This window comes from Mustela putorius, unplaced genomic scaffold (assembly GCF_011764305.1).
Source record: "Mustela putorius furo isolate JIRA1106 unplaced genomic scaffold, ASM1176430v1.1 tig00002074_pilon_pilon_pilon, whole genome shotgun sequence".
NCBI lineage: Eukaryota > Metazoa > Chordata > Mammalia > Carnivora > Mustelidae > Mustela > Mustela putorius.
Genome location: NW_025421941.1, coordinates 124312 through 147068, shown reverse-complemented (window position 1 = coordinate 147068; position 22757 = coordinate 124312). Strand labels below are relative to the sequence as shown.

Sequence of the window (22757 nt, the reverse complement as noted above, 5' to 3'; positions counted from 1 at the left end):
GGAAACAGGGCACAGAGGGTAGGTGTGGCTGCTCAGTGGATGTGACCGGGGCCATCACGCGTGCTCAGGGCACTCTGTTGCATGTCTGTACTGTCTCTGCTCCATATAAGCTGTAGCCCAAGGAACCTCTGGGTGTGGGAGGGCCAGAATTCAGAGCACAGCACACGGTGACCTCTTCCTAAGTCCCACTGGAGGGAGGAATGCCTGCTGGGCAGCAGGCGAGTAGGGGGCAGGAGACGGATGGACTAGAAGGAAAGGACTTCCAATCCCCCATGGGCTCCTGACGACAAGGTACCGACACTGCTCTCTATTTCTGTGCGTCTCCCAGAAATCTGTGGGGAGTGTCTCCTCGAGGATGTGGAGACTCCCCCACCCACGCCGCCCGATCCACCGACGAGGACCCAAAGAAGAGAGTCCGGATCTCTCTCCACGATGAGGTATACACCAACAAGGACCCCGAGGAAGGTACCTTGGGGATTGACTCATTACAGTGATTAGAGATGCATTCTTTCCTTCAGTAGTACAGACATAACCGAAGCTTTTAAAAAATGCTGAGACACATTGTCCTCTGATTTCACTGGTAGCCATTTCCCTTTATGTCCTCCGTCGGTCCCCTTTTAAGTCCACAAGTCACGATGAGATCCTCATTCAAACTGGAACCAAGGGGCACAGGAAAAAAAAAGTGTCTACTAGCTGAAGGGATGGATCTTAGGTCTTTCTGGAACACACGGGTCCCTCCTGGTCTCCCCAGGAAACATGGTCCTGAGATGTTAGGAAGGAAGAGACTATGTTTTCCGCCAGGAACGCTGAACAGAAAAATGTTGGGAGTTTGAATCAGCTTGGGAGCCAAGCAGAACCCCAGGAGCCTGGGCTACAACTGGCCTTCAGGACGGCCTTGGGAAATGGCTACCAGTGAAATCAGAGGACAATGGGTCCTTGTGCTGACCTTGCAGAGAGGTGAGGGGGTCGTGTGGCTCATGCTACCCGTTCCTGGTCCTTCACTATGGGCCCCACTGGGCAGAAACCAACCACCTAGTTGATGTCAGGGCCCCAAACACAGACGTGAGTGAGGATTGAGGCTGGACTCGTGGCCCTTCGCTCTCCCCTACAGACACAGTGGCACAGAGGGATTGGAGACTGTGAGGGCAGCTCTTGGTTCAGGGCTTCAGGACCTTTTCTCAGGGGCCATGGGTTGGGGTCAGGGGCTGGGGGATCTCCGGCCACAGGGAAACGACGCCTTTCCTGTCCCAGATCCATCCTTCATCAGGGTGGCAACTCTGGACGGTCCCCTTCGGCACCCTATAGTTTAGGGCCCTCCACTGTCCTGCACTGTGGCTTCACCCACAGCAAGATGTCTAGCTGAGTTCCTAGGCGTTCCCTTCCTCAATACCTGCCGAGCAGCTGGGAAGCATCCAGTCCTCCCCTAGGTCCCAGGCACTCCTTGGACTCAATCACTTGGGACACACCGTGGTGGCACACTAACGTCTAGGCCGGAGGGCAGGGAAACAGGGCCCAGAGGGTTCTGGGGAACACTCTCAGGTAGGTTTGGCTGCTCAATGGATGTGACCGAGGCTATCACGCGTGCTCACGGCGCTCTGTTGCGTTTCTGTCCTGTCTCTGCTCCATACAAGCCGTTGCCCACGGAACCTGTGGGTGTGGGAGGGGGCGGAATTCAGAGCACAGCACATGGTGACTCCTTCCTACGTCCCACCTGGAGGGAGGAATGCCTGCTGGGCAGCTGGCGAGTAGGGGGCAGGAGACGGATGAGCTAGAGGGAATGGACTTCCAAACCCCCCATGGGCTCCTGACGACAAGGTGCCGACACTGTTCTCTATTTCTGTGCGTCTCCCAGAAATCTGTGGGGAGTGTCTCCTCGAGGATGTGGAGGAGACTCCCCCACCCACGCCGCCCGCTCCACGACCACGACGATGCCACCCAAGAAGAGAGTCCGGTTCTCCCTCCACAATGAGGTCTACACCATTGAGGACACCGAGGAAGGTACCTTGGGGACTGACTCATTACAGTGATTAGAGATGCATTCTGTCGTTCACTAGCACAGACATAATCGAAGCTTTTAAAAAATGCTGAGACACATTGTCTTCTGATTTCACTGGTAGCCATTTCCCTCTATGCCGTCCGTCCGTCCCCTTTTAAGTCCACAAGTCACGATGAGATCCTCATTCAAAGTGGAACCAAGGGGCACAGGAAAAAAGTGTCTACTAGCTGAAGGGATGGATCTTAGGTCTTTCTGGAACAAACGGGTCCCTCCTGGTCTCCCCAGGAAACATGGTCCTGAGATGTTAGGAAGGAAGAGACTATGTTTTCCGCCAGGAACGCTGAACAGAAAAATGTTGGGAGTTTGAATCAGCTTGGGAGCCAAGCAGAACCCCAGGAGCCTGGGCTACAACTGGCCTTCAGGACGGCCTTGGGAAATGGCTACCAGTGAAATCAGAGGACAATGGGTCCTTGTGCTGACCTTGCAGAGAGGTGAGGGTACGTGGCGCATGCTACCCGTTCCTGGTCCTTCACTATGGGCCCACTGGGCAGAAAACCACAACACCTAGTTGATGTCAGGGCCCCAAACACAGAGGTGAGTGAGGACTGAGGCTGGACTCGTGGCCTTCGCTCTCCCCTACAGACACAGTGGCACAGAGGGATTGGAGACTGTGAGGGCAGCTCTTGGTTCAAGGCTTCTGGACTTTTTCTCAGGGGCTGTGGGTTGGTGTCAGGAGCTGGGGGATCTCCGGCCACAGGGAAACGACGACGTTCCTGTCCCAGATCCATCCTTCCTCAGGGTGGCAACTCTGGACGGTCCCTTCGGCACCCTATAGTTTAGGGCCCTCCACTGTCCTGCACTGTGGCTTCACCCACAGCTAGCATGTCTAGCTGAGTCCCTAGGCGGTCCGTTCCTCATCACCTGCCCAGCGGCTGAGAAGCATCCAGTCCTCCCCTAGGTACCAGGCCCTCCTTGGACTCAACCACTTGGAACACTGTGGCGGCACACTAACGTCGTCTGGAGGGGAAACAGGGACAGGGAAACAGGGCACAGAGGGTAGGTGTGGCTGCTCAGTGGATGTGACCGGGGCCATCACGCGTGCTCAGGGCACTCTGTTGCATGTCTGTACTGTCTCTGCTCCATATAAGCTGTAGCCCAAGGAACCTCTGGGTGTGGGAGGGCCAGAATTCAGAGCACAGCACACGGTGACCTCTTCCTAAGTCCCACTGGAGGGAGGAATCCCTGCTGGGCAGCAGGCGAGTAGGGGGCAGGAGACGGATGGACTAGAAGGAAAGGACTTCCAATCCCCCATGGGCTCCTGACGACAAGGTACCGACACTGCTCTCTATTTCTGTGCGTCTCCCAGAAATCTGTGGGGAGTGTCTCCTCGAGGATGTGGAGACTCCCCCACCCACGCCGCCCACGACCACGAGGACCCAAGAAGAGAGTCCGGATCTCTCTCCACGATGAGGTATACACCAACAAGGACCCCGAGGAAGGTACCTTGGGGATTGACTCATTACAGTGATTAGAGATGCATTCTTTCCTTCAGTAGTACAGACATAAACCGAAGCTTTTAAAAATGCTGAGACACATTGTCCTCTGATTTCACTGGTAGCCATTTCCCTTTATGTCCTCCGTCGGTCCCCTTTTAAGTCCACAAGTCACGATGAGATCCTCATTCAAACTGAACCAAGGGGCACAGGAAAAAAAGTGTCTACTAGCTGAAGGGATGGATCTTAGGTCTTTCTGGGACAAACGGGTCCCTCCTGGTCTCCCCAGGAAACATGGTCCTGAGATGTTAGGAAGGAAGAGACTATCTTTTCCGCCAGGAACGCTGAACAGAAAAATGTTGGGAGTTTGAATCAGCTTGGGAGCCAAGCAGAACCCCAGGAGCCTGGGCTACAACTGGCCTTCAGGACGGCCTTGGGAAATGGCTACCAGTGAAATCAGAGGACAATGGGTCCTTGTGCTGACCTTGCAGAGAGGTGAGGGTACGTGGCTCATGCTACCCGTTCCTGGTCCTTCACTATGGGCCCACTGGGCAGAAACCACCACCTAGTTGATGTCAGGGCCCCAAACACAGACGTGAGTCAGGATTGAGGCTGGACTCGTGGCCCTCGCTCTCCCCTACAGACACAGTGGCACAGAGGGATTGGAGACTGTGAGGGCAGCTCTTGGTTCAGGGCTTCAGGACCTTTTCTCAGGGGCCCATGGGTTGGGGTCAGGGGCTGGGGGATCTCCGGCCACAGGGAAACGACGCCTTTCCTGTCCCAGATCCATCCTTCCTCAGGGTGGCAACTCTGGACGGTCCCTTCGGCACCCTATAGTTTAGGGCCCTCCACTGTCCTGCACTGTGGCTTCACCCACAGCAAGATGTCTAGCTGAGTTCCTAGGCGTTCCCTTCCTCAATACCTGCCGAGCAGCTGGGAAGCATCCAGTCCTCCCCTAGGTCCCAGGCACTCCTTGGACTCAATCACTTGGGACACCGTGGTGGCACACTAACGTCTAGGCCGGAGGGCAGGGAAACAGGGCCCAGAGGGTTCTGGGGAACACTCTCAGGTAGGTTTGGCTGCTCAATGGATGTGACCGAGGCTATCACGCGTGCTCACGGCGCTCTGTTGCGTTTCTGTCCTGTCTCTGCTCCATACAAGCCGTTGCCCACGGAACCTGTGGGTGTGAGAGGGCGGAATTCAGAGCACAGCACATGGTGACTCCTTCCTACATCCCACCTGGAGGGAGGAATGCCTGCTGGGCAGCTGGCGAGTAGGGGCAGGAGACGGATGAACTAGAGGGAATGGACTTCCAAACCCCCTATGGGCTCCTGACGACAAGGTGCCGACACTGTTCTCTATTTCTGTGCGTCTCCCAGAAATCTGTGGGGAGTGTCTCCTCGAGGATGTGGAGACTCCCCCACCCACGCCGCCCGCTCCACGACCACGACGACGCCACCGCAAGAAGAGAGTCTGGTTCTCCCTCCACAATGAGGTCTACACCATTGAGGACACCGAGGAAGGTACCTTGGGGATTGACTCATTACAGTGATTAGAGATGCATTCTTTCCTTCAGTAGTACAGACATAACCGAAGCTTTTAAAAATGCTGAGACACATTGTCCTCTGATTTCACTGGTAGCCATTTCCCTCTATGCCGTCCGTCCGTCCCCTTTTAAGTCCACAAGTCACGATGAGATCCTCATTCAAACTGGAACCAAGGGGCACAGGAAAAAAGTGTCTACTAGCTGAAGGGATGGATCTTAGGTCTTTCTGGAACAAACGGGTCCCTCCTGGTCTCCCCAGGAAACATGGTCCTGAGATGTTAGGAAGGAAGAGACTATGTTTTCCGCCAGGAACGCTGAACAGAAAAATGTTGGGAGTTTGAATCAGCTTGGGAGCCAAGCAGAACCCCAGGAGCCTGGGCTACAACTGGCCTTCAGGACGGCCTTGGGAAATGGCTACCAGTGAAATCAGAGGACAATGGGTCCTTGTGCTGACCTTGCAGAGAGGTGAGGGTACGTGGCTCATGCTACCCGTTCCTGGTCCTTCACTATGGGCCCACTGGGCAGAAACCACCACCTAGTTGATGTCAGGGCCCCAAACACAGAGGTGAGTGAGGACTGAGGCTGGACTCGTGGCCTTCGCTCTCCCCTACAGACACAGTGGCACAGAGGGATTGGAGACTGTGAGGGCAGCTCTTGGTTCAGGGCTTCAGGACTTTTTCTCAGGGGCTATGGGTTGGGGTCAGGGGCTGGGGGATCTCCGGCCACAGGGAAACGACGACGTTCCTGTCCCAGATCCATCCTTCCTCAGGGTGGCAACTCTGGACGGTCCCTTCGGCACCCTATAGTTTAGGGCCCTCCACTGTCCTGCACTGTGGCTTCACCCACAGCTAGATGTCTAGCTGAGTCCCTAGGCGTTCCCTTCCTCATCACCTGCCCAGCGGCTGAGAAGCATCCAGTCCTCCCCTAGGTACCAGGCCCTCCTTGGACTCAACCACTTGGAACACTGTGGCGGCACACTAACGTCTGGAGGGCCGGAGGACAGGGAAAACAGGGCACAGAGGGTAGGTGTGGGTTGGCTGCTCAGTGGATGTGACCGGGGCCATCACGCGTGCTCAGGGCACTCTGTTGCATGTCTGTACTGTCTCTGCTCCATATAAGCTGTAGCCCACGGAACCTCTGGGTGTGGGAGGGGGCAGAATTCAGAGCACAGCACACGGTGACCTCTTCCTAAGTCCCACTGGAGGGAGGAATCCCTGCTGGGCAGCAGGCGAGTAGGGGGCAGGAGACGGATGAGCTAGAAGGGAAAGGACTTCCAAACCCCCATGGGCTCCTGACGACAAGGTGCCGACACTGTTCTCTATTTCTGTGCGTCTCCCAGAAATCTGTGGGGAGTGTCTCCTCGAGGATGTGGAGACTCCCCCACCCACGCCGCCCGCTCCACGACCACGACGACCCACGGCAAGAAGAGAGTCCGGTTCTCTCTCCCACATGAGGTCTACACCAACAAGGACACCGAGGAAGGTACCTTGGGGATTGACTCATTACAGTGATTAGAGATGCATTCTTTCGTTCAGTAGCACAGACATAACCGAAGCTTTTAAAAATGCTGAGACACATTGTCCTCTGATTTCACTGGTAGCCATTTCCCTTTATGTCCTCCGTCGGTCCCCTTTTAAGTCCACAAGTCACGATGAGATCCTCATTCAAACTGAACCAAGGGGCACAGGAAAAAAGTGTCTACTAGCTGAAGGGATGGATCTTAGGTCTTTCTGGAACACACGGGTCCCTCCTGGTCTCCCCAGGAAACATGGTCCTGAGATGTTAGGAAGGAAGAGACTATGTTTTCCGCCAGGAACGCTGAACAGAAAAATGTTGGGAGTTTGAATCAGCTTGGGAGCCAAGCAGAACCCCAGGAGCCTGGGCTACAACTGGCCTTCAGGACGGCCTTGGGAAATGGCTACCAGTGAAATCAGAGGACAATGGGTCCTTGTGCTGACCTTGCAGAGAGGTGAGGGTACGTGGCTCATGCTACCCGTTCCTGGTCCTTCACTATGGGCCCACTGGGCAGAAACCACCACCTAGTTGATGTCAGGGCCCCAAACACAGACGTGAGTGAGGACTGAGGCTGGACTCGTGGCCTTCGCTCTCCCCTACAGACACAGTGGCACAGAGGGATTGGAGACTGTGAGGGCAGCTCTTGGTTCAAGGCTTCAGGACTTTTTCTCAGGGGCTGTGGGTTGGTGTCAGGAGGGGCTGGGGGATCTCCGGCCACAGGGAAACGACGACGTTCCTGTCCCAGATCCATCCTTCCTCAGGGTGGCAACTCTGGACGGTCCCTTCGGCACCCTATAGTTTAGGGCCCTCCACTGTCCTGCACTGTGGCTTCACCCACAGCTAGCGCTCTAGCTGAGTCCCTAGGCGGTCCGTTCCTCATCACCTGCCCAGCGGCTGAGAAGCATCCAGTCCTCCCCTAGGTACCAGGCCCTCCTTGGACTCAACCACTTGGAACACTGTGGCGGCACACTAACGTCTGGAGGGCCGGAGGACAGGGAAACAGGGCACAGAGGGTAGGTGTGGCTGCTCAGTGGATGTGACCGGGGCCATCACGCGTGCTCAGGGCACTCTGTTGCATGTCTGTACTGTCTCTGCTCCATATAAGCTGTAGCCCACGGAACCTCTGGGTGTGGGAGGGCCAGAATTCAGAGCACAGCACACGGTGACCTCTTCCTAAGTCCCACTGGAGGGAGGAATGCCTGCTGGGCAGCAGGCGAGTAGGGGGCAGGAGACGGATGGACTAGAAGGAAAGGACTTCCAATCCCCCATGGGCTCCTGACGACAAGGTACCGACACTGCTGCTCTATTTCTCTGTGTGCGTCTCCCAGAAATCTGTGGGGAGTGTCTCCTCGAGGATGTGGAGACTCCCCCACCCACGCCGCCCGATCCACGAGGACCCAAGAAGAGAGTCCGGATCTCTCTCCACGATGAGGTATACACCAACCAACAAGGACCCCGAGGAAGGTACCTTGGGGATTGACTCATTACAGTGATTAGAGATGCATTCTTTCCTTCAGTAGTACAGACATAACCGAAGCTTTTAAAAATGCTGAGACACATTGTCCTCTGATTTCACTGGTAGCCATTTCCCTTTATGTCCTCCGTCGGTCCCCTTTTAAGTCCACAAGTCACGATGAGATCCTCATTCAAACTGAACCAAGGGGCACAGGAAAAAAAGTGTCTACTAGCTGAAGGGATGGATCTTAGGTCTTTCTGGAACACACGGGTCCCTCCAAGTCTCCCCAGGAAACATGGTCCTGAGATGTTAGGAAGGAAGAGACTATCTTTTCCGCCAGGAACGCTGAACAGAAAAATGTTGGGAGTTTGAATCAGCTTGGGAGCCAAGCAGAACCCCAGGAGCCTGGGCTACAACTGGCCTTCAGGACGGCCTTGGGAAATGGCTACCAGTGAAATCAGAGGACAATGGGTCCTTGTGCTGACCTTGCAGAGAGGTGAGGGGTACGTGGCTCATGCTACCCGTTCCTGGTCCTTTCACTATGGGCCCACTGGGCAGAAACCACCACCTAGTTGATGTCAGGGCCCCAAACACAGAGGTGAGTGAGGACTGAGGCTGGACTCGTGGCCCTTCGCTCTCCCCTACAGACACAGTGGCACAGAGGGATTGGAGACTGTGAGGGCAGCTCTTGGTTCAAGGCTTCAGGACTTTTTCTCAGGGGCTGTGGGTTGGTGTCAGGAGCTGGGGGATCTCCGGGCCACAGGGAAACGACGACGTTCCTGTCCCAGATCCATCCTTCCTCAGGGTGGCAACTCTGGACGGTCCCTTTTCTGCACCCTACATTTCAGGGCCCTCCACTGTCCTGCACTGTGGCTTCACCCACAGCTAGCTAGCTCTAGCTGAGTCCCTAGGCGGTCCGTTCCTCATCACCTGCCCAGCGGCTGAGAAGCATCCAGTCCTCCCCTAGGTACCAGGCCCTCCTTGGACTCAACCACTTGGAACACTGTGGCGGCACACTAACGTCTGGAGGGCCGGAGGACAGGGAAACAGGGGGGACAGAGGGTAGGTGTGGGCTGCTCAGTGGATGTGACCGGGGCCATCACGCGTGCTCAGGGCACTCTGTTGCATGTCTGTACTGTCTCTGCTCCATATAAGCTGTAGCCCACGGAACCTCTGGGTGTGGGAGGGCCAGAATTCAGAGCACAGCACACGGTGACCTCTTCCTAAGTCCCACTGGAGGGAGGAATCCCTGCTGGGCAGCAGGCGAGTAGGGGGGCAGGAGACGGATGGACTAGAAGGAAAGGGACTTCCAATCCCCCATGGGCTCCTGACGACAAGGTACCGACACTGCTCTCTATTTCTGTGCGTCTCTCCAGAAATCTGTGGGGAGTGTCTCCTCGAGGATGTGGAGACTCCCCCACCCACGCCGCCCGATCCACGAGGACCCAAGAAGAGAGTCCGGATCTCTCTCCACGATGAGGTATACACCAACAAGGACCCCGAGGAAGGTACCTTGGGGATTGACTCATTACAGTGATTAGAGATGCATTCTTTCCTTCAGTAGTACAGACATAACCGAAGCTTTTAAAAATGCTGAGACACATTGTCCTCTGATTTCACTGGTAGCCATTTCCCTTTATGTCCTCCGTCGGTCCCCTTTTAAGTCCACAAGTCACGATGAGATCCTCATTCAAACTGAACCAAGGGGCACAGGAAAAAAGTGTCTACTAGCTGAAGGGATGGATCTTAGGTCTTTCTGGAACACACGGGTCCCTCCAAGTCTCCCCAGGAAACATGGTTCTGAGATGTTAGGAAGGAAGAGACTATGTTTTCCGCCAGGAACGCTGAACAGAAAAATGTTGGGAGTTTGAATCAGCTTGGGAGCCAAGCAGAACCCCAGGAGCCTGGGCTACAACAGGTCTTCAGGACGGCCTTGGGAAATGACTACCAGTGAAATAAGAGGACAATGGGTCCTTGTGCTGACCTTTCAGAGAGGTGAGGGGTCGTGGCTCATGCTACCCGTTCCTGGGCCTTCACTAGGGCCCCACTGGGCAGAAACCACCACCTAGTTGATGTCAGGGCCCCAAACACAGACGTGAGTCAGGATTGAGGCTGGACTCGTGGCCCTCGCTCTCCCCTACAGACACAGTGGCACAGAGGGATTGGAGACTGTGAGGGCAGCTCTTGGTTCAGGGCTTCAGGACCTTTTCTCAGGGGCCATGGGTTGGGGTCAGGTGATGGGGGATTTCCGGCCACAGGGAAACGATGCCTTTCCTGTCCCAGATACATCCTTCATCATGGTGGCAACTCTGGACGGTCCCTTCGGCACCCTATAGTTTAGGGCCCTCCACTGTCCTGCACTGTGGCTTCACCCACAGCAAGATGTCTAGCTGAGTTCCTAGGCGTTCCCTTCCTCAATACCTGCCGAGCAGCTGGGAAGCATCCAGTCCTCCCCTAGGTCCCAGGCACTCCTTGGACTCAATCACTTGGGACACCGTGGTGGCACACTAACGTCTAGGCCGGAGGGCAGGGAAACAGGGCCCAGAGGGTTCTGGGGAACACTCTCAGGTAGGTTTGGCTGCTCAATGGATGTGACCGAGGCTATCACGCGTGCTCACGGCGCTCTTTTGCGTTTCTGTCCTGTCTCTGCTCCATACAAGCCGTTGCCCACGGAACCTGTGGGTGTGAGAGGGGGCGGAATTCAGAGCACAGCACATGGTGACTCCTTCCTACGTCCCACCTGGAGGGAGGAATGCCTGCTGGGCAGCTGGCGAGTAGGGTTGGAGACGGATGAGCTAGAGGGAATGGACTTCTAAACCCCCTATGGGCTCCTGACGACAAGGTGCCGACACTGTTCTCTATTTCTGTGCGTCTCCCAGAAATCTGTAGGAAGTGTCTCCTCGAGGATGTGGAGACTCCCCCACCCACGCAGCCCGCTCCACGACCACGACGATGCCACGGCAAGAAGAGAGTCCGGTTCTCCCTCCACAATGAGGTCTACACCATTGAGGACACCGAGGAAGGTACCTTGGGGATTGACTCATTACAGTGATTAGAGATGCATTCTTTCCTTCAGTAGTACAGACATAACCGAAGCTTTTAAAAATGCTGAGACACATTGTCCTCTGATTTCACTGGTAGCCATTTCCCTTTATGTCCTCCGTCGGTCCCCTTTTAAGTCCACAAGTCACGATGAGATCCTCATTCAAACTGAACCAAGGGGCACAGGAAAAAAGTGTCTACTAGCTGAAGGGATGGATCTTAGGTCTTTCTGGAACACACGGGTCCCTCCAAGTCTCCCCAGGAAACATGGTTCTGAGATGTTAGGAAGGAAGAGACTATGTTTTCCGCCAGGAACGCTGAACAGAAAACTGTTGGGAGTTTGAATCAGCTTGGGAGCCAAGCAGAACCCCAGGAGCCTGGGCTACAACTGGTCTTCAGGACGGCCTTGGGAAATGACTACCAGTGAAATAAGAGGACAATGGGTCCTTGTGCTGACCTTTCAGAGAGGTGAGGGGTCGTGGCTCATGCGACCCGTTCCTGGTCCTTCACTAGGGCCCCACTGGGCAGAAACCACCACCTAGTTGATGTCAGGGCCCCAAACACAGACGTGAGTCAGGATTGAGGCTGGACTCGTGGCCCTCGCTCTCCCCTACAGACACAGTGGCACAGAGGGATTGGAGACTGTGAGGGCAGCTCTTGGTTCAGGGCTTCAGGACCTTTTCTCAGGGGCCATGGGTTGGGGTCAGGTGATGGGGGATTTCCGGCCACAGGGAAACGATGCCTTTCCTGTCCCAGATACATCCTTCATCATGGTGGCAACTCTGGACGGTCCCTTCGGCACCCTATAGTTTAGGGCCCTCCACTGTCCTGCACTGTGGCTTCACCCACAGCAAGATGTCTAGCTGAGTTCCTAGGCGTTCCCTTCCTCAATACCTGCCGAGCAGCTGGGAAGCATCCAGTCCTCCCCTAGGTCCCAGGCACTCCTTGGACTCAATCACTTGGGACACCGTGGTGGCACACTAACGTCTAGGCCGGAGGGCAGGGAAACAGGGCCCAGAGGGTTCTGGGGAACACTCTCAGGTAGGTTTGGCTGCTCAATGGATGTGACCGAGGCTATCACGCGTGCTCACGGCGCTCTTTTGCGTTTCTGTCCTGTCTCTGCTCCATACAAGCCGTTGCCCACGGAACCTGTGGGTGTGAGAGGGGGCGGAATTCAGAGCACAGCACATGGTGACTCCTTCCTACGTCCCACCTGGAGGGAGGAATGCCTGCTGGGCAGCTGGCGAGTAGGGTTGGAGACGGATGAGCTAGAGGGAATGGACTTCTAAACCCCCTATGGGCTCCTGACGACAAGGTGCCGACACTGTTCTCTATTTCTGTGCGTCTCCCAGAAATCTGTAGGAAGTGTCTCCTCGAGGATGTGGAGACTCCCCCACCCACGCAGCCCGCTCCACGACCACGACGATGCCACGGCAAGAAGAGAGTCCGGTTCTCCCTCCACAATGAGGTCTACACCATTGAGGACACCGAGGAAGGTACCTTGGGGATTGACTCATTACAGTGATTAGAGATGCATTCTGTCGTTCACTAGCACAGACATAATCGAAGCTTTTAAAACTGCTGAGACACATTGTCTTCTGATTTCACTGATATCCATTTCCCTCTATGCCGTCCGTCCGTCCCCTTTTAAGTCCACAAGTCACGATGAGATCCTCATTCAAACTGGAACCAAGGGGCACAGGAAAAAAGTGTCTACTAGCTGAAGGGATGGATCTTAGGTCTTTCTGGAACACACGGGTCCCTCCAGGTCTCCCCAGGAAACATGGTCCTGAGATGTTAGGAAGGAAGAGACTATGTTTTCCACCAGGAACGCTGAACAGAAAAATGTTGGGAGTTTGAGTCAGCTTGGGAGCCAAGCAGAACCCCAGGAGCCTGGGCTACAACTGGCCTTCAGGACGGCCTTGGGAAATGGCTACCAGTGAAATCAGAGGACAATGGTTCCTTGTGCTGACCTTGCAGAGAGGTGAGGATACGTGGCTCATGCTACCCGTTCCTGGTCCTTCACTATGGGCCCACTGGGCAGAAACCACCACCTAGTTGATGTCAGGGCCCCAAACACAGAGGTGAGTGAGGACTGAGGCTGGACTCGTGGCCTTCGCTCTCCCCTACAGACACAGTGGCACAGAGGGATTGGAGACTGTGAGGGCAGCTCTTGGTTCAAGGCTTCAGGACTTTTTCTCAGGGGCTGTGGGTTGGTGTCAGGGGCTGGGGGATCTCCGGCCACAGGGAAACGACGACGTACCTGTCCCAGATCCATCCTTCCTCAGGGTGGCAACTCTGGACGGTCTTTTCTGCACCCTACATTTCAGGGCCCTCCACTGTCCTGCACTGTGGCTTCACCCACAGCTAGCGCTCTAGCTGAGTCCCTAGGCAGTCCGTTCCTCATCACCTGCCCAGCGGCTGAGAAGCATCCAGTCCTCCCCTAGGTACCAGGCCCTCCTTGGACTCAACCACTTGGAACACTGTGGCGGCACACTAACGTCTGGAGGGCCGGAGGACAGGGAAACAGGGCACAGAGGGTAGGTGTGGCTGCTCAGTGGATGTGACCGGGGCCATCACGCGTGCTCAGGGCACTCTGTTTTGTGTCTGTACTGTCTCTGCTCCATATAAGCTGTAGCCCACGGAACCTCTGGGTGTGGGAGGGCCAGAATTCAGAGCACAACACACGGTGACCTCTTCCTAAGTCCCACTGGAGGGAGGAATCCCTGCTGGGCAGCAGGCGAGTAGGGGGCAGGAGACGGATGGACTAGAAGGAAAGGACTTCCAATCCCCCATGGGCTCCTGACGACAAGGTACCGACACTGCTCTCTATTTCTGTGCGTCTCCCAGAAATCTGTGGGGAGTGTCTCCTCGAGGATGTGGAGACTCCCCCACCCACGCCGCCCGATCCACGAGGACCCAAGAAGAGAGTCCGGATCTCTCTCCACGATGAGGTATACACCAACAAGGACCCCGAGGAAGGTACCTTGGGGATTGACTCATTACAGTGATTAGAGATGCATTCTTTCCTTCAGTAGTACAGACATAACCGAAGCTTTTAAAAATGCTGAGACACATTGTCCTCTGATTTCACTGGTAGCCATTTCCCTTTATGTCCTCCGTCGGTCCCCTTTTAAGTCCACAAGTCACGATGAGATCCTCATTCAAACTGAACCAAGGGGCACAGGAAAAAAGTGTCTACTAGCTGAAGGGATGGATCTTAGGTCTTTCTGGGACAAACGGGTCCCTCCTGGTCTCCCCAGGAAACATGGTCCTGAGATGTTAGGAAGGAAGAGACTATCTTTTCCGCCAGGAACGCTGAACAGAAAAATGTTGGGAGTTTGAATCAGCTTGGGAGCCAAGCAGAACCCCAGGAGCCTGGGCTACAACTGGCCTTCAGGACGGCCTTGGGAAATGGCTACCAGTGAAATCAGAGGACAATGGGTCCTTGTGCTGACCTTGCAGAGAGGTGAGGGTACGTGGCTCATGCTACCCGTTCCTGGTCCTTCACTATGGGCCCACTGGGCAGAAACCAACACCTAGTTGATGTCAGGGCCCCAAACACAGAGGTGAGTGAGGACTGAGGCTGGTCTCATGGCCCTCGCTCTCCCCTACAGACACAGTGGCACAGAGGGATTGGAGACTGTGAGGGCAGCTCTTGTTTCAGGGCTTCAGGACTTTTTCTCAGGAGCTGTGGGTTGGTGTCAGGGGCTGGGGGATCTCCGGCCACAGGGAAACGACGACGTTCCTGTCCCAGATCCATCCTTCCTCAGGGTGGCAACTCTGGACGGTCCCTTCTGCACCCTACATTTCAGGGTCCTCCACTGTCCTGCACTGTGGCTTCACCCACAGCTAGCCATCTAGCTGAGTCCCTAGGCGGTCCGTTCCTCATCACCTGCCCAGCAGCTGAGAAGCATCCAGTCCTCCCCTAGGTACCAGGCCCTCCTTGGACTCAACCACTTGGAACACTGTGGCGGCACACTAACGTCTGGAGGGCCGGAGGACAGGGAAACAGGGCACAGAGGGTAGGTGTGGCTGCTCAGTGGATGTGACCGGGGCCATCACGCGTGCTCAGGGCACTCTGTTTTGTGTCTGTACTGTCTCTGCTCCATATAAGCTGTAGCCCAAGGAACCTCTGGGTGTCCGAGGGCCAGAATTCAGAGTACAGCACACGGTGTCCTCTTCCTAAGTCCCACTGGAGGGAGGAATCCCTGCTGGGCAGCAGGCGAGTAGGGGGCCAGGAGACAGATAGACTAGAAGGAAAGGACTTCCAAACCCCCTATGGGCTCCTGACGACAAGGTGCCGACACTGTTCTCTATTTCTGTGCGTCTCCCAGAAATCTGTGGTGAGTGTCTCCTCGAGGATGTGGAGACTCCCCCACCCACGCCGCCCGCTCCACGACCACGACGACGCCACCGCAAGAAGAGAGTCCGGTTCTCCCTCCACAATGAGGTCTACACCATTGAGGACACCGAGGAAGGTACCTTGGGGATTGACTCATTACTGTGATTGGAGACGCATTCTGTCGTTCACTAGCACAGACATAACCGAAGCTTTTAAAACTGCTGAGACACACTGTCTTCTGATTTCACTGGTAGCCATTTCCCTCTATGCCGTCCGTCCGTCCCCTTTTAAGTCCACAAGTCACGATGAGATCCTCATTCAAAGTGGAACCAAGGGGCACAGGAAAAAAGTGTCTACTAGCTGAAGGGATGGATCTTAGGTCTTTCTGGAACACACGGGTCCCTCCAGGTCCCCCAAGGAACATGGTTCTGAGATGGGTAGGAAGGAAAAGACTTTGTTTTCTGCCAAGAACGCTTAACAGATAAATGGAACAGAATAGGACAGGAGGTTCCACTATGTCCCTCCTTCACATCTGCCCATTAGCCACATCTTACATGGGTGTGCTACGTATCCTCAAAGGAACAAAACGACCTCACCACATTTGGCAACTCAAGTACCTAGTACATTTCACGTGGTTACCGTTCTACAAATGCGGCCAATGCATTTGGTGACGTCTTCTCATTCTGGAAACAGACAGATATCTGCGTACTAATGTCTCAAACAGCTGGGTTCCCAATAGCCCCAGAGAGTCACTGCCCCCAAATCCATCGCGGGAGGAAAGAACACATTCAGTGGCATCCATACATATCATAGAGTGCAATTTAGGCGTAAGAAGAACCTAAGTTTTCCAATATTTTACAAAACAGATAGAACCTGGAAACTCTACATGCATTTTGAAAGCAAGCACACAAGGAAAGAGGTACATTACACGATCCCAGGCTTTGAGGACACTCCAGTAGGCACATTCGTAGACCCAGAAAGTGGAAGGGACTGTGGAGGGAGGAAATGGGGAGGGCCGGTCATGTCGTCACGGGTACAGAGGTGCCATGAGATAGGATGGCAACATTTTCCCCATAGATGGCAGTGCGGTCTACAAAGTATCATGGATGTCAGCAGTGTCACTGAACGGACACATACTAACAAATACAACCCGTCCCCAGTACTTAGATTCCATCACCGAAAAACCCACTACTCCAAGGCACGATAGAGGAGCCATAGGGTCACATAGCAGAGGTGCAGGGGAGACAGCTGAACAGGCCCCATGACCAGCTGAAGAAGTGGCAAGCTGGCTTGGCTGCACAGTGGGCAGGAGGGCTCAGGGGACTGCGCCCTGAAACCCAGGGTGCCGTGAGTGTTTCCCAGACATACGCTGAGAGTTCCCACTGATAACATCCCCTCCGTTAGAAAGCCAAGACCCCATTTCCCTTTTCCATCCTGCTCCCCTCCTCTGTGTTTCTGTGTATACCACTGCGTTCTGTGTACACCACTGTGTACTGCGTCCACCACTGTGTCCACCACTGTTGGCCCACTGGCAAGTCAGGCCTTGCTTGGTCACCCTTCACGTCCATTCCCTCTGGCCCCGCATCTACATCCAGCAGACTTAACTCCCCAAGTCATTCCTGAGTAGCGCAGCCAATGTCCTGACAGCTCCTCTCTGTTCTCCTAGACCCTGTGGAGAACCAGTCCAAGGACCTTCCTAGGAGCTGGACAAAGGAAGGTCCCCCAACTCTCCCTGAGGTAAGCTTGCCTCTCTGATTTCTCAGAGACACAAAAATGGTGCTTCCCTTGATTTCTTCCATCAGTGGAGTTTGATGAACATCTGGCACTTTACCTCCCAGGGGAAGGGGGCAGCAGTCTCCCCTCGTGGAGGAATGCTGGGTCTGACCTCTTACACACAGTGGACCCAAAAAGGGTGAGGACACAGGACAGCCTCAGTTACAAACTCCACGGGACCAAACACCTTCTTCAGCAGAAAAGGTTTCTCCTTGAAAGAGAACGTTCTGTCTGTTGATCAGAATGGACTTCGGAGATTGAATGATGCTCCAGCATCATTCAAATGGTCCTCTTGAACTCAGGTGGGAGGACATGGACTCAACTATGGGACCTCATCCAATTTACTGCCTGAAGTCCTCCCCAAACCAAAGAGCTGGCCCAACAGAGGACAGGATGCTGGGATCCTCACTGTGTTTCCTTTTCCCCAATCGCAGGTAGACGCTGGGAGCAAGGACAGCTGTATATATTTAAGACCATCGGGCTCTGGGAGGAAATCTAGAGTACACAGAAGCCTGCCCCCTGATTCTGGGTTCCAACAAGGAATGGGGTTTGGGGGATACTGACCGAGACTGTCCGGTGAGGCACGGTCACCACGTCTTACAGGGCCTGGAAGAACTCATACATAGGGAAGGGGTGATCTGTGTGCACGTGGGATGAAGGCCATGTGTGCATGGGTGTGTGCATGGGTGTGTGTGTGTGTGTCCCCATGGGTTATGCTTGTGAACACGACTGTGTGCCTTTCCCAGGAGATATTTCTCACACTTCCATCACAATCACAGTGTCCCCCTTCCAAAACACTCTCATCACCCTGGCACACTTTACATACTCCTTCCCCTACTCCCCACAGCTGTACCTGGAGGACCTTTCCTCTGATTTCCTGGGATGGGCATGGTGCGGAGATGAAGGGTCCAAACCCTTGACCTCCTACTTGGAAAGCCAAGATTGGAGCTCAGGTTCCAATCTGAAAGTTGCTCTGGCCTACCCACATGTGTTAGTCCCTCAGCCAGGGGGACATGCTGTACCATGGGTGCTAGCTAGCAAAGGGCCATCAACATCTGTGCACACAGCCAAATACCTAGATTCTATGATGGTCCCCGAAAGGACCCAACATAACACAGTGGCTTTCATGGACACAGAAGCCAGGGCAAGCTTAGAAGCCCACCTTAAAGATTACAGGCTGGTCCCTGGAGTCAAGTGCACAGAGAAAAGCCACATCCTCGTGCTCAAGCCCACATGGCTGGAAAGCGTGTGGACCCGTGGAGGACAGAACAGGGCAACATCGGTCATAGCCGGTCTCAGTGTGTACACACGACCGGCCAAAGGCAGAAAAGCATCATGGAGGGAACTGACTGTACTTAGTGATTTCCCTAAGCCTCAGGAAGGTTCAAATTCTCTAAGCACACACTGAAACACCACTGGCCAATAGGAAATCAAGGTGAAGCTTGGGTGGAAGCTTTGGACCCAACACCCCCAGAGCAAATCTCCTGCAAAGCAGGCCTACAGCCTATCAGCACACACTCCAAGACTCCTCTGTGTAAGCAACTTCCCACTGGTCAGAACACCTGGGAGGGTTCGGACAGCCACTGTCTTCAGGGGAAACACGCACAAAACGCGCGTGCGTGCGCGCGCGCGCGCACACACACACACACACACACACACACACACACATGGGACAGCTCAAAAATAGTGGAAGGAATCTATCACACTCATCCATGGTGCTGGCTGTTTACGGAAGCTAGAAAGAATACTATCAGGATATTGAAGGCTTGGTTACTATCAAGTAAAGACAATTGAGAGTCTCCTGGTGGAATGTTACATTCCTGCTATCAAGCATCCTTGTTAATGAGATTTAGGTTTAGAAGAAATTTAACTTCATTTACTTTTCCTTCTACCTCCGCCTCCTTCGGTTTTTTTTATGGAGGGGAGGGTGACATTAGGGCTTGAGGAACTGAGTTCTGTGTCTTTGGAAATTGGGCTATTGATAAGGTAACTTCTTTGTTGTAATCTCAAGGACATTTGCAAACCAAGGGAGACTCCTGTCTTGCAGGATTGTGATCTCAGCAAGTTAACTATTTATCGTTTTATGGCAGTCAGGGGTGCCTGAGGAATGCTACACATATGGAGGGCAGCGGGTGGAGGGGGGATGCAAGGCGCCAGCTTTTGCTTTGTCCTCAGCCAGCCTCCTGCTCCCTCATCATTCCCCCCTGAACAATTTTGACCCTTAAGTCTTTAAGGTGGTTGAAGGTGGAAGGTCTCATTTTCTGTAACTTCTTCATGCTGAATAGGGGCGTAGAGCTGTCCCTACCTGCTCTGGTCAATATTGATCAGGGTAGGAACATCTAAGGGAGTTACGAAAGGTGGAGGCAGCTGAATCCAGCGCGCTAACAGTGAAGAGGCGTTCTCTTGCGCAACAAGGATCATCTGTCATGGTGAAGTCATTGTAGCAAAGGAGTCTCGGCACCAAGTAGAGAAACATGGAACAAAGCAACATATTAAGGTTAATAAGGTGATAAGAATGAGAAGCCCGAAAAGGAGATTTGGCCATAGTCCTCCTTCAAACAGGAACTTAACCATTCACTGAGAGAGAGAGAAGGATCTTGTAGGGCCTTAATTTGGGTATTCATATCTTTTATTAGTAGGGCCTTAATTTGGGTATTCATATCTTTTATTAGTCCTGTGACATTTTTGTGATAGTCTGGGATGTACACACAACATTCTGTCTTGATAATTGCACCCTGTGCCACCTGGGCTGCTGTCAGGACATCTAAGGCCATCCTATTTTGTAGGACTGCCTTGAGTATCTGTGACACTTCGGTATTAAGCAGGGAGATGCTATTTAGTGAATCATTGAGTGCCTTTGTAGTATATTTATTAATGGCTTCTACATGCCACATGACATCCTCTAGTCCCGCAGATGGAACAAAAATGGATGCTAAGTTATCATACCATTTAAAAACAGATCACGTCCATCTTTGTGTCAAGTTGGGGAGATTAGCTGGAGTGGTGATGGTTTTAGTAATGTGCCCATGAATCCAGGCAAATCCTAAAGTACAGCGACCTATCCACCCTGGAGGAAGCCAGGCCCACAGGTTAGTTCCACATATCCAGTGGGTTCCATTTGGAGCTGGCCATCTGATGCCAGGTCGCCTGGCCCAGTAGGTAGCAAACCAGTCAGTAGCCTGAAGTACTATTATTTGGGAACACATTTCTAGTGATAGCCATCCCAGATATCGTGCGTTCTTTGCCCAAGTATCACTCATATGATTTCTTTGTTGCCAGCATAAAACTGCCTTTTGACTGAGCCTTCCAATCGTGAGTGTAAGCCACAGATATGTATCCCAGATTTGATATATGCCATCTTCAGTATAGCGGTAAGGAGGGTTTTGTAACTTGGGACCATATTTGATTGGGGAGTAATGGCTTGATAGCAATCCCCTTTCCTTCCAAATAGCTCCATGGGCATGTAGTACCAGGAAAGCATATTTGGAGTCAGTATAAATGTTACTTCTTAGGCTTTGGCAACTGCAAAGTGCTAGTGAGCACTATGGCATACCTAGCTTATCTTAATTTTTTCTATGAAAACTATTGTCATCAGAAAACCAACTGTCATTCGTATTTTTAACAGGGGCATCTTAAATCTGGACAAATAGAGTAAGCAAGATCAATAACCTTTTTTGCTCTATAGAGAAAGAAGTACAGTGGTCAGGTTCAGGCATATAGGTAACTAGGTTTAAAGTTTGACAAGTTTTAAGTATTATTTCTGGCATATATGTTAGTGTAGCCCAGTATTTAATAAGTTGGCCTCCATCATCCATTGGTGGCCTTTGGTTTCTAAGACAAATCTGGACCTTATGTGACATCATTACAGTCAAGGACTGTCCCATAGTGAGCTTTGAGGCTCTTTTATAGGAGGGCTGTTCCATAGTAAGCTTTGAGGCTCCTTTTATTAGGGCTGTTCTATGCTTAGCTAAAGCATCTGTTTGCAATTGCACCTCAACAGAGGTGGCTCTAGGATAAATATGACTTAGGGATGAAACCAAAGTGCTCAGAATAATCACGTCGACTATTCGGCCAGAGCAACTCATTCACATCAGACACCCTGCCTGGTTCTCCTACAACCTCGCCCCTCCTAGGAAGCCCGGCCCACTTAAGAGGCGCGCGCGCGCACACACACACGTATCACAACGCCAAGCGTGCACGCAGGTCGCAAAAGCGCACTCATCCCTACCCGCAGCCCCACCCCCTCCCCGTGGGTCCGGCGCACACGTCACGCATGCAAACTCCCCACCCGTGGCTGCAGGACGGCACAGCCAGCTTAGCGCTGCAGCCAGACACCTGCGGGCCTTGGGAACCCAAGAGCCAACGTTCCCACTCCGGATCCTGGTCCCTCACGTAGAGACGCCCCCGCTCGCTTTCCTTCAACTCTGCAGGCTGATCAAACGCCTGGGGCCTCTGACCCACAACCCGGCACCCCCGCCCCCGCCGGACCTCCGTTCCGCACGGGGCCCGTTAGGCACTCGCCCCCATCCCCCGGGACTCACCCATAACTCCCTCACCTCGTGAACCCGGAAGCCAGAGAAGGTTTCTCACGAGGGGCTGGAGGCCGGGGAAGAACAAGCCAGGAGACGGTGGGGATGCACAGACGCAGAGGGAGGGAGCGGCGCGGCGGCGGCTAGGAGCTGGAGGCCGGTAACGGTGGAGCGGGGAGGGGAAGGCGGGAATGCACATGCGCAGAGGGAGGGAGCGGTGCGGCGGCGGCGAGGAGCTGGAGGCCGGTAACGGTGGAGCGGGGAGAAGGCGGGGATGCACATGCGCAGAGGGAGGGAACGGCGGGGCAGCGGCGAGGAGCGGGAGGCCGGGAAAGGTCTAGCGGGGAGGAGAAGGCGGGGACGCACTTGCCTAGAGGGAGGCAGCGGCGAGGAGCTGGAGGCGGGTGAAGGACCAGCAGGGAGGAGAAGGCGGGGACGCACCTCTGCAGAGGGAGGGAGCGGCGGCGCGGGGCGTCCAGGAGCTGGAGGCGGGGAACGGACGAGCGGGGAGGAGAAGGCGGGGACGCACCTGTGCAGAGGGAGGGAGCGGCGCAAAGGTGGCGAGGAGCTGGAGGACGGTAACGGACCAGCCGGGAGGAGAAGACGGGGACGCACCTCTGCAGAGGGAGGGAGCGGTGCGGCGGTGGCGAAGAGCTGGTGGCCGGTAACGGTGGAGCGGGGAGGAGAAGGCGGGGATGCACATGCGCAGAGGGAGGGAGCGGCGGGGCAGCGGCAAGGAGCTGGAGGCCGGGAAAGGTCTAGCGGGGAGAAGGCGGGGACGCACATGCCTAGAGGGAGGCAGCGGCCAGGAGCTAGAGGCGGGTGAAGGACCAGCCGGGAGGAGAAGGCGGGGACGCACCTCTGCAGATGGAGGGAGCGGCGCAGGGCGGCGAGGAGCAGCTGGAGGCCAAGAACGGAGGAGCGAGGAGGAGAAGGCAGGGAAGCACTTGCGCAGTGGGAGGGAGCGGCGCTGAGAGGTGGCGGCGGGGAGCTAGAACTCTGCTCCTGGCTGCTAGTGCTGGGAAAGTGCGTCTACCCTTAAGAGGGCTATCTCACCCCTCT

The 22757-nt window shown here is 54.4% G+C and overlaps 1 protein-coding gene and 1 long non-coding RNA gene across 4 annotated transcripts in view; both read right to left on the bottom strand.

Annotated features, from left to right (window-relative positions):
* The window catches only part of LOC123394236 (zinc finger protein 25-like), a 55787-nt gene extending 33432 nt beyond the window's left edge, over positions 1 to 22355 (bottom strand). Inside the window, 1 exon segment of the mRNA XM_045087999.1 lies at positions 21723 to 22355. Coding sequence (XP_044943934.1) covers positions 21723 to 21894 — 172 coding nt within the window. The 5' untranslated portion in view covers positions 21895 to 22355.
* On the bottom strand, positions 1469 to 15807 carry LOC123394237. Of its 3 annotated transcripts, XR_006608978.1 has the most exons (4): positions 11943 to 15807; positions 10428 to 11365; positions 4412 to 4666; positions 1469 to 1647 (listed from the first exon to the last, which is right to left on the bottom strand). It is a non-coding gene; the product is annotated as an uncharacterized LOC123394237 (long non-coding RNA). The 3 variants fall into 3 exon arrangements; XR_006608977.1 differs by lacking the exon at positions 1469 to 1647 and having other exon boundaries at positions 4209 to 4666; XR_006608979.1 differs by lacking the exon at positions 1469 to 1647 and having other exon boundaries at positions 4209 to 4666; positions 10428 to 10682.
* Positions 22356 to 22757: the final 402 nt, after the last annotated feature.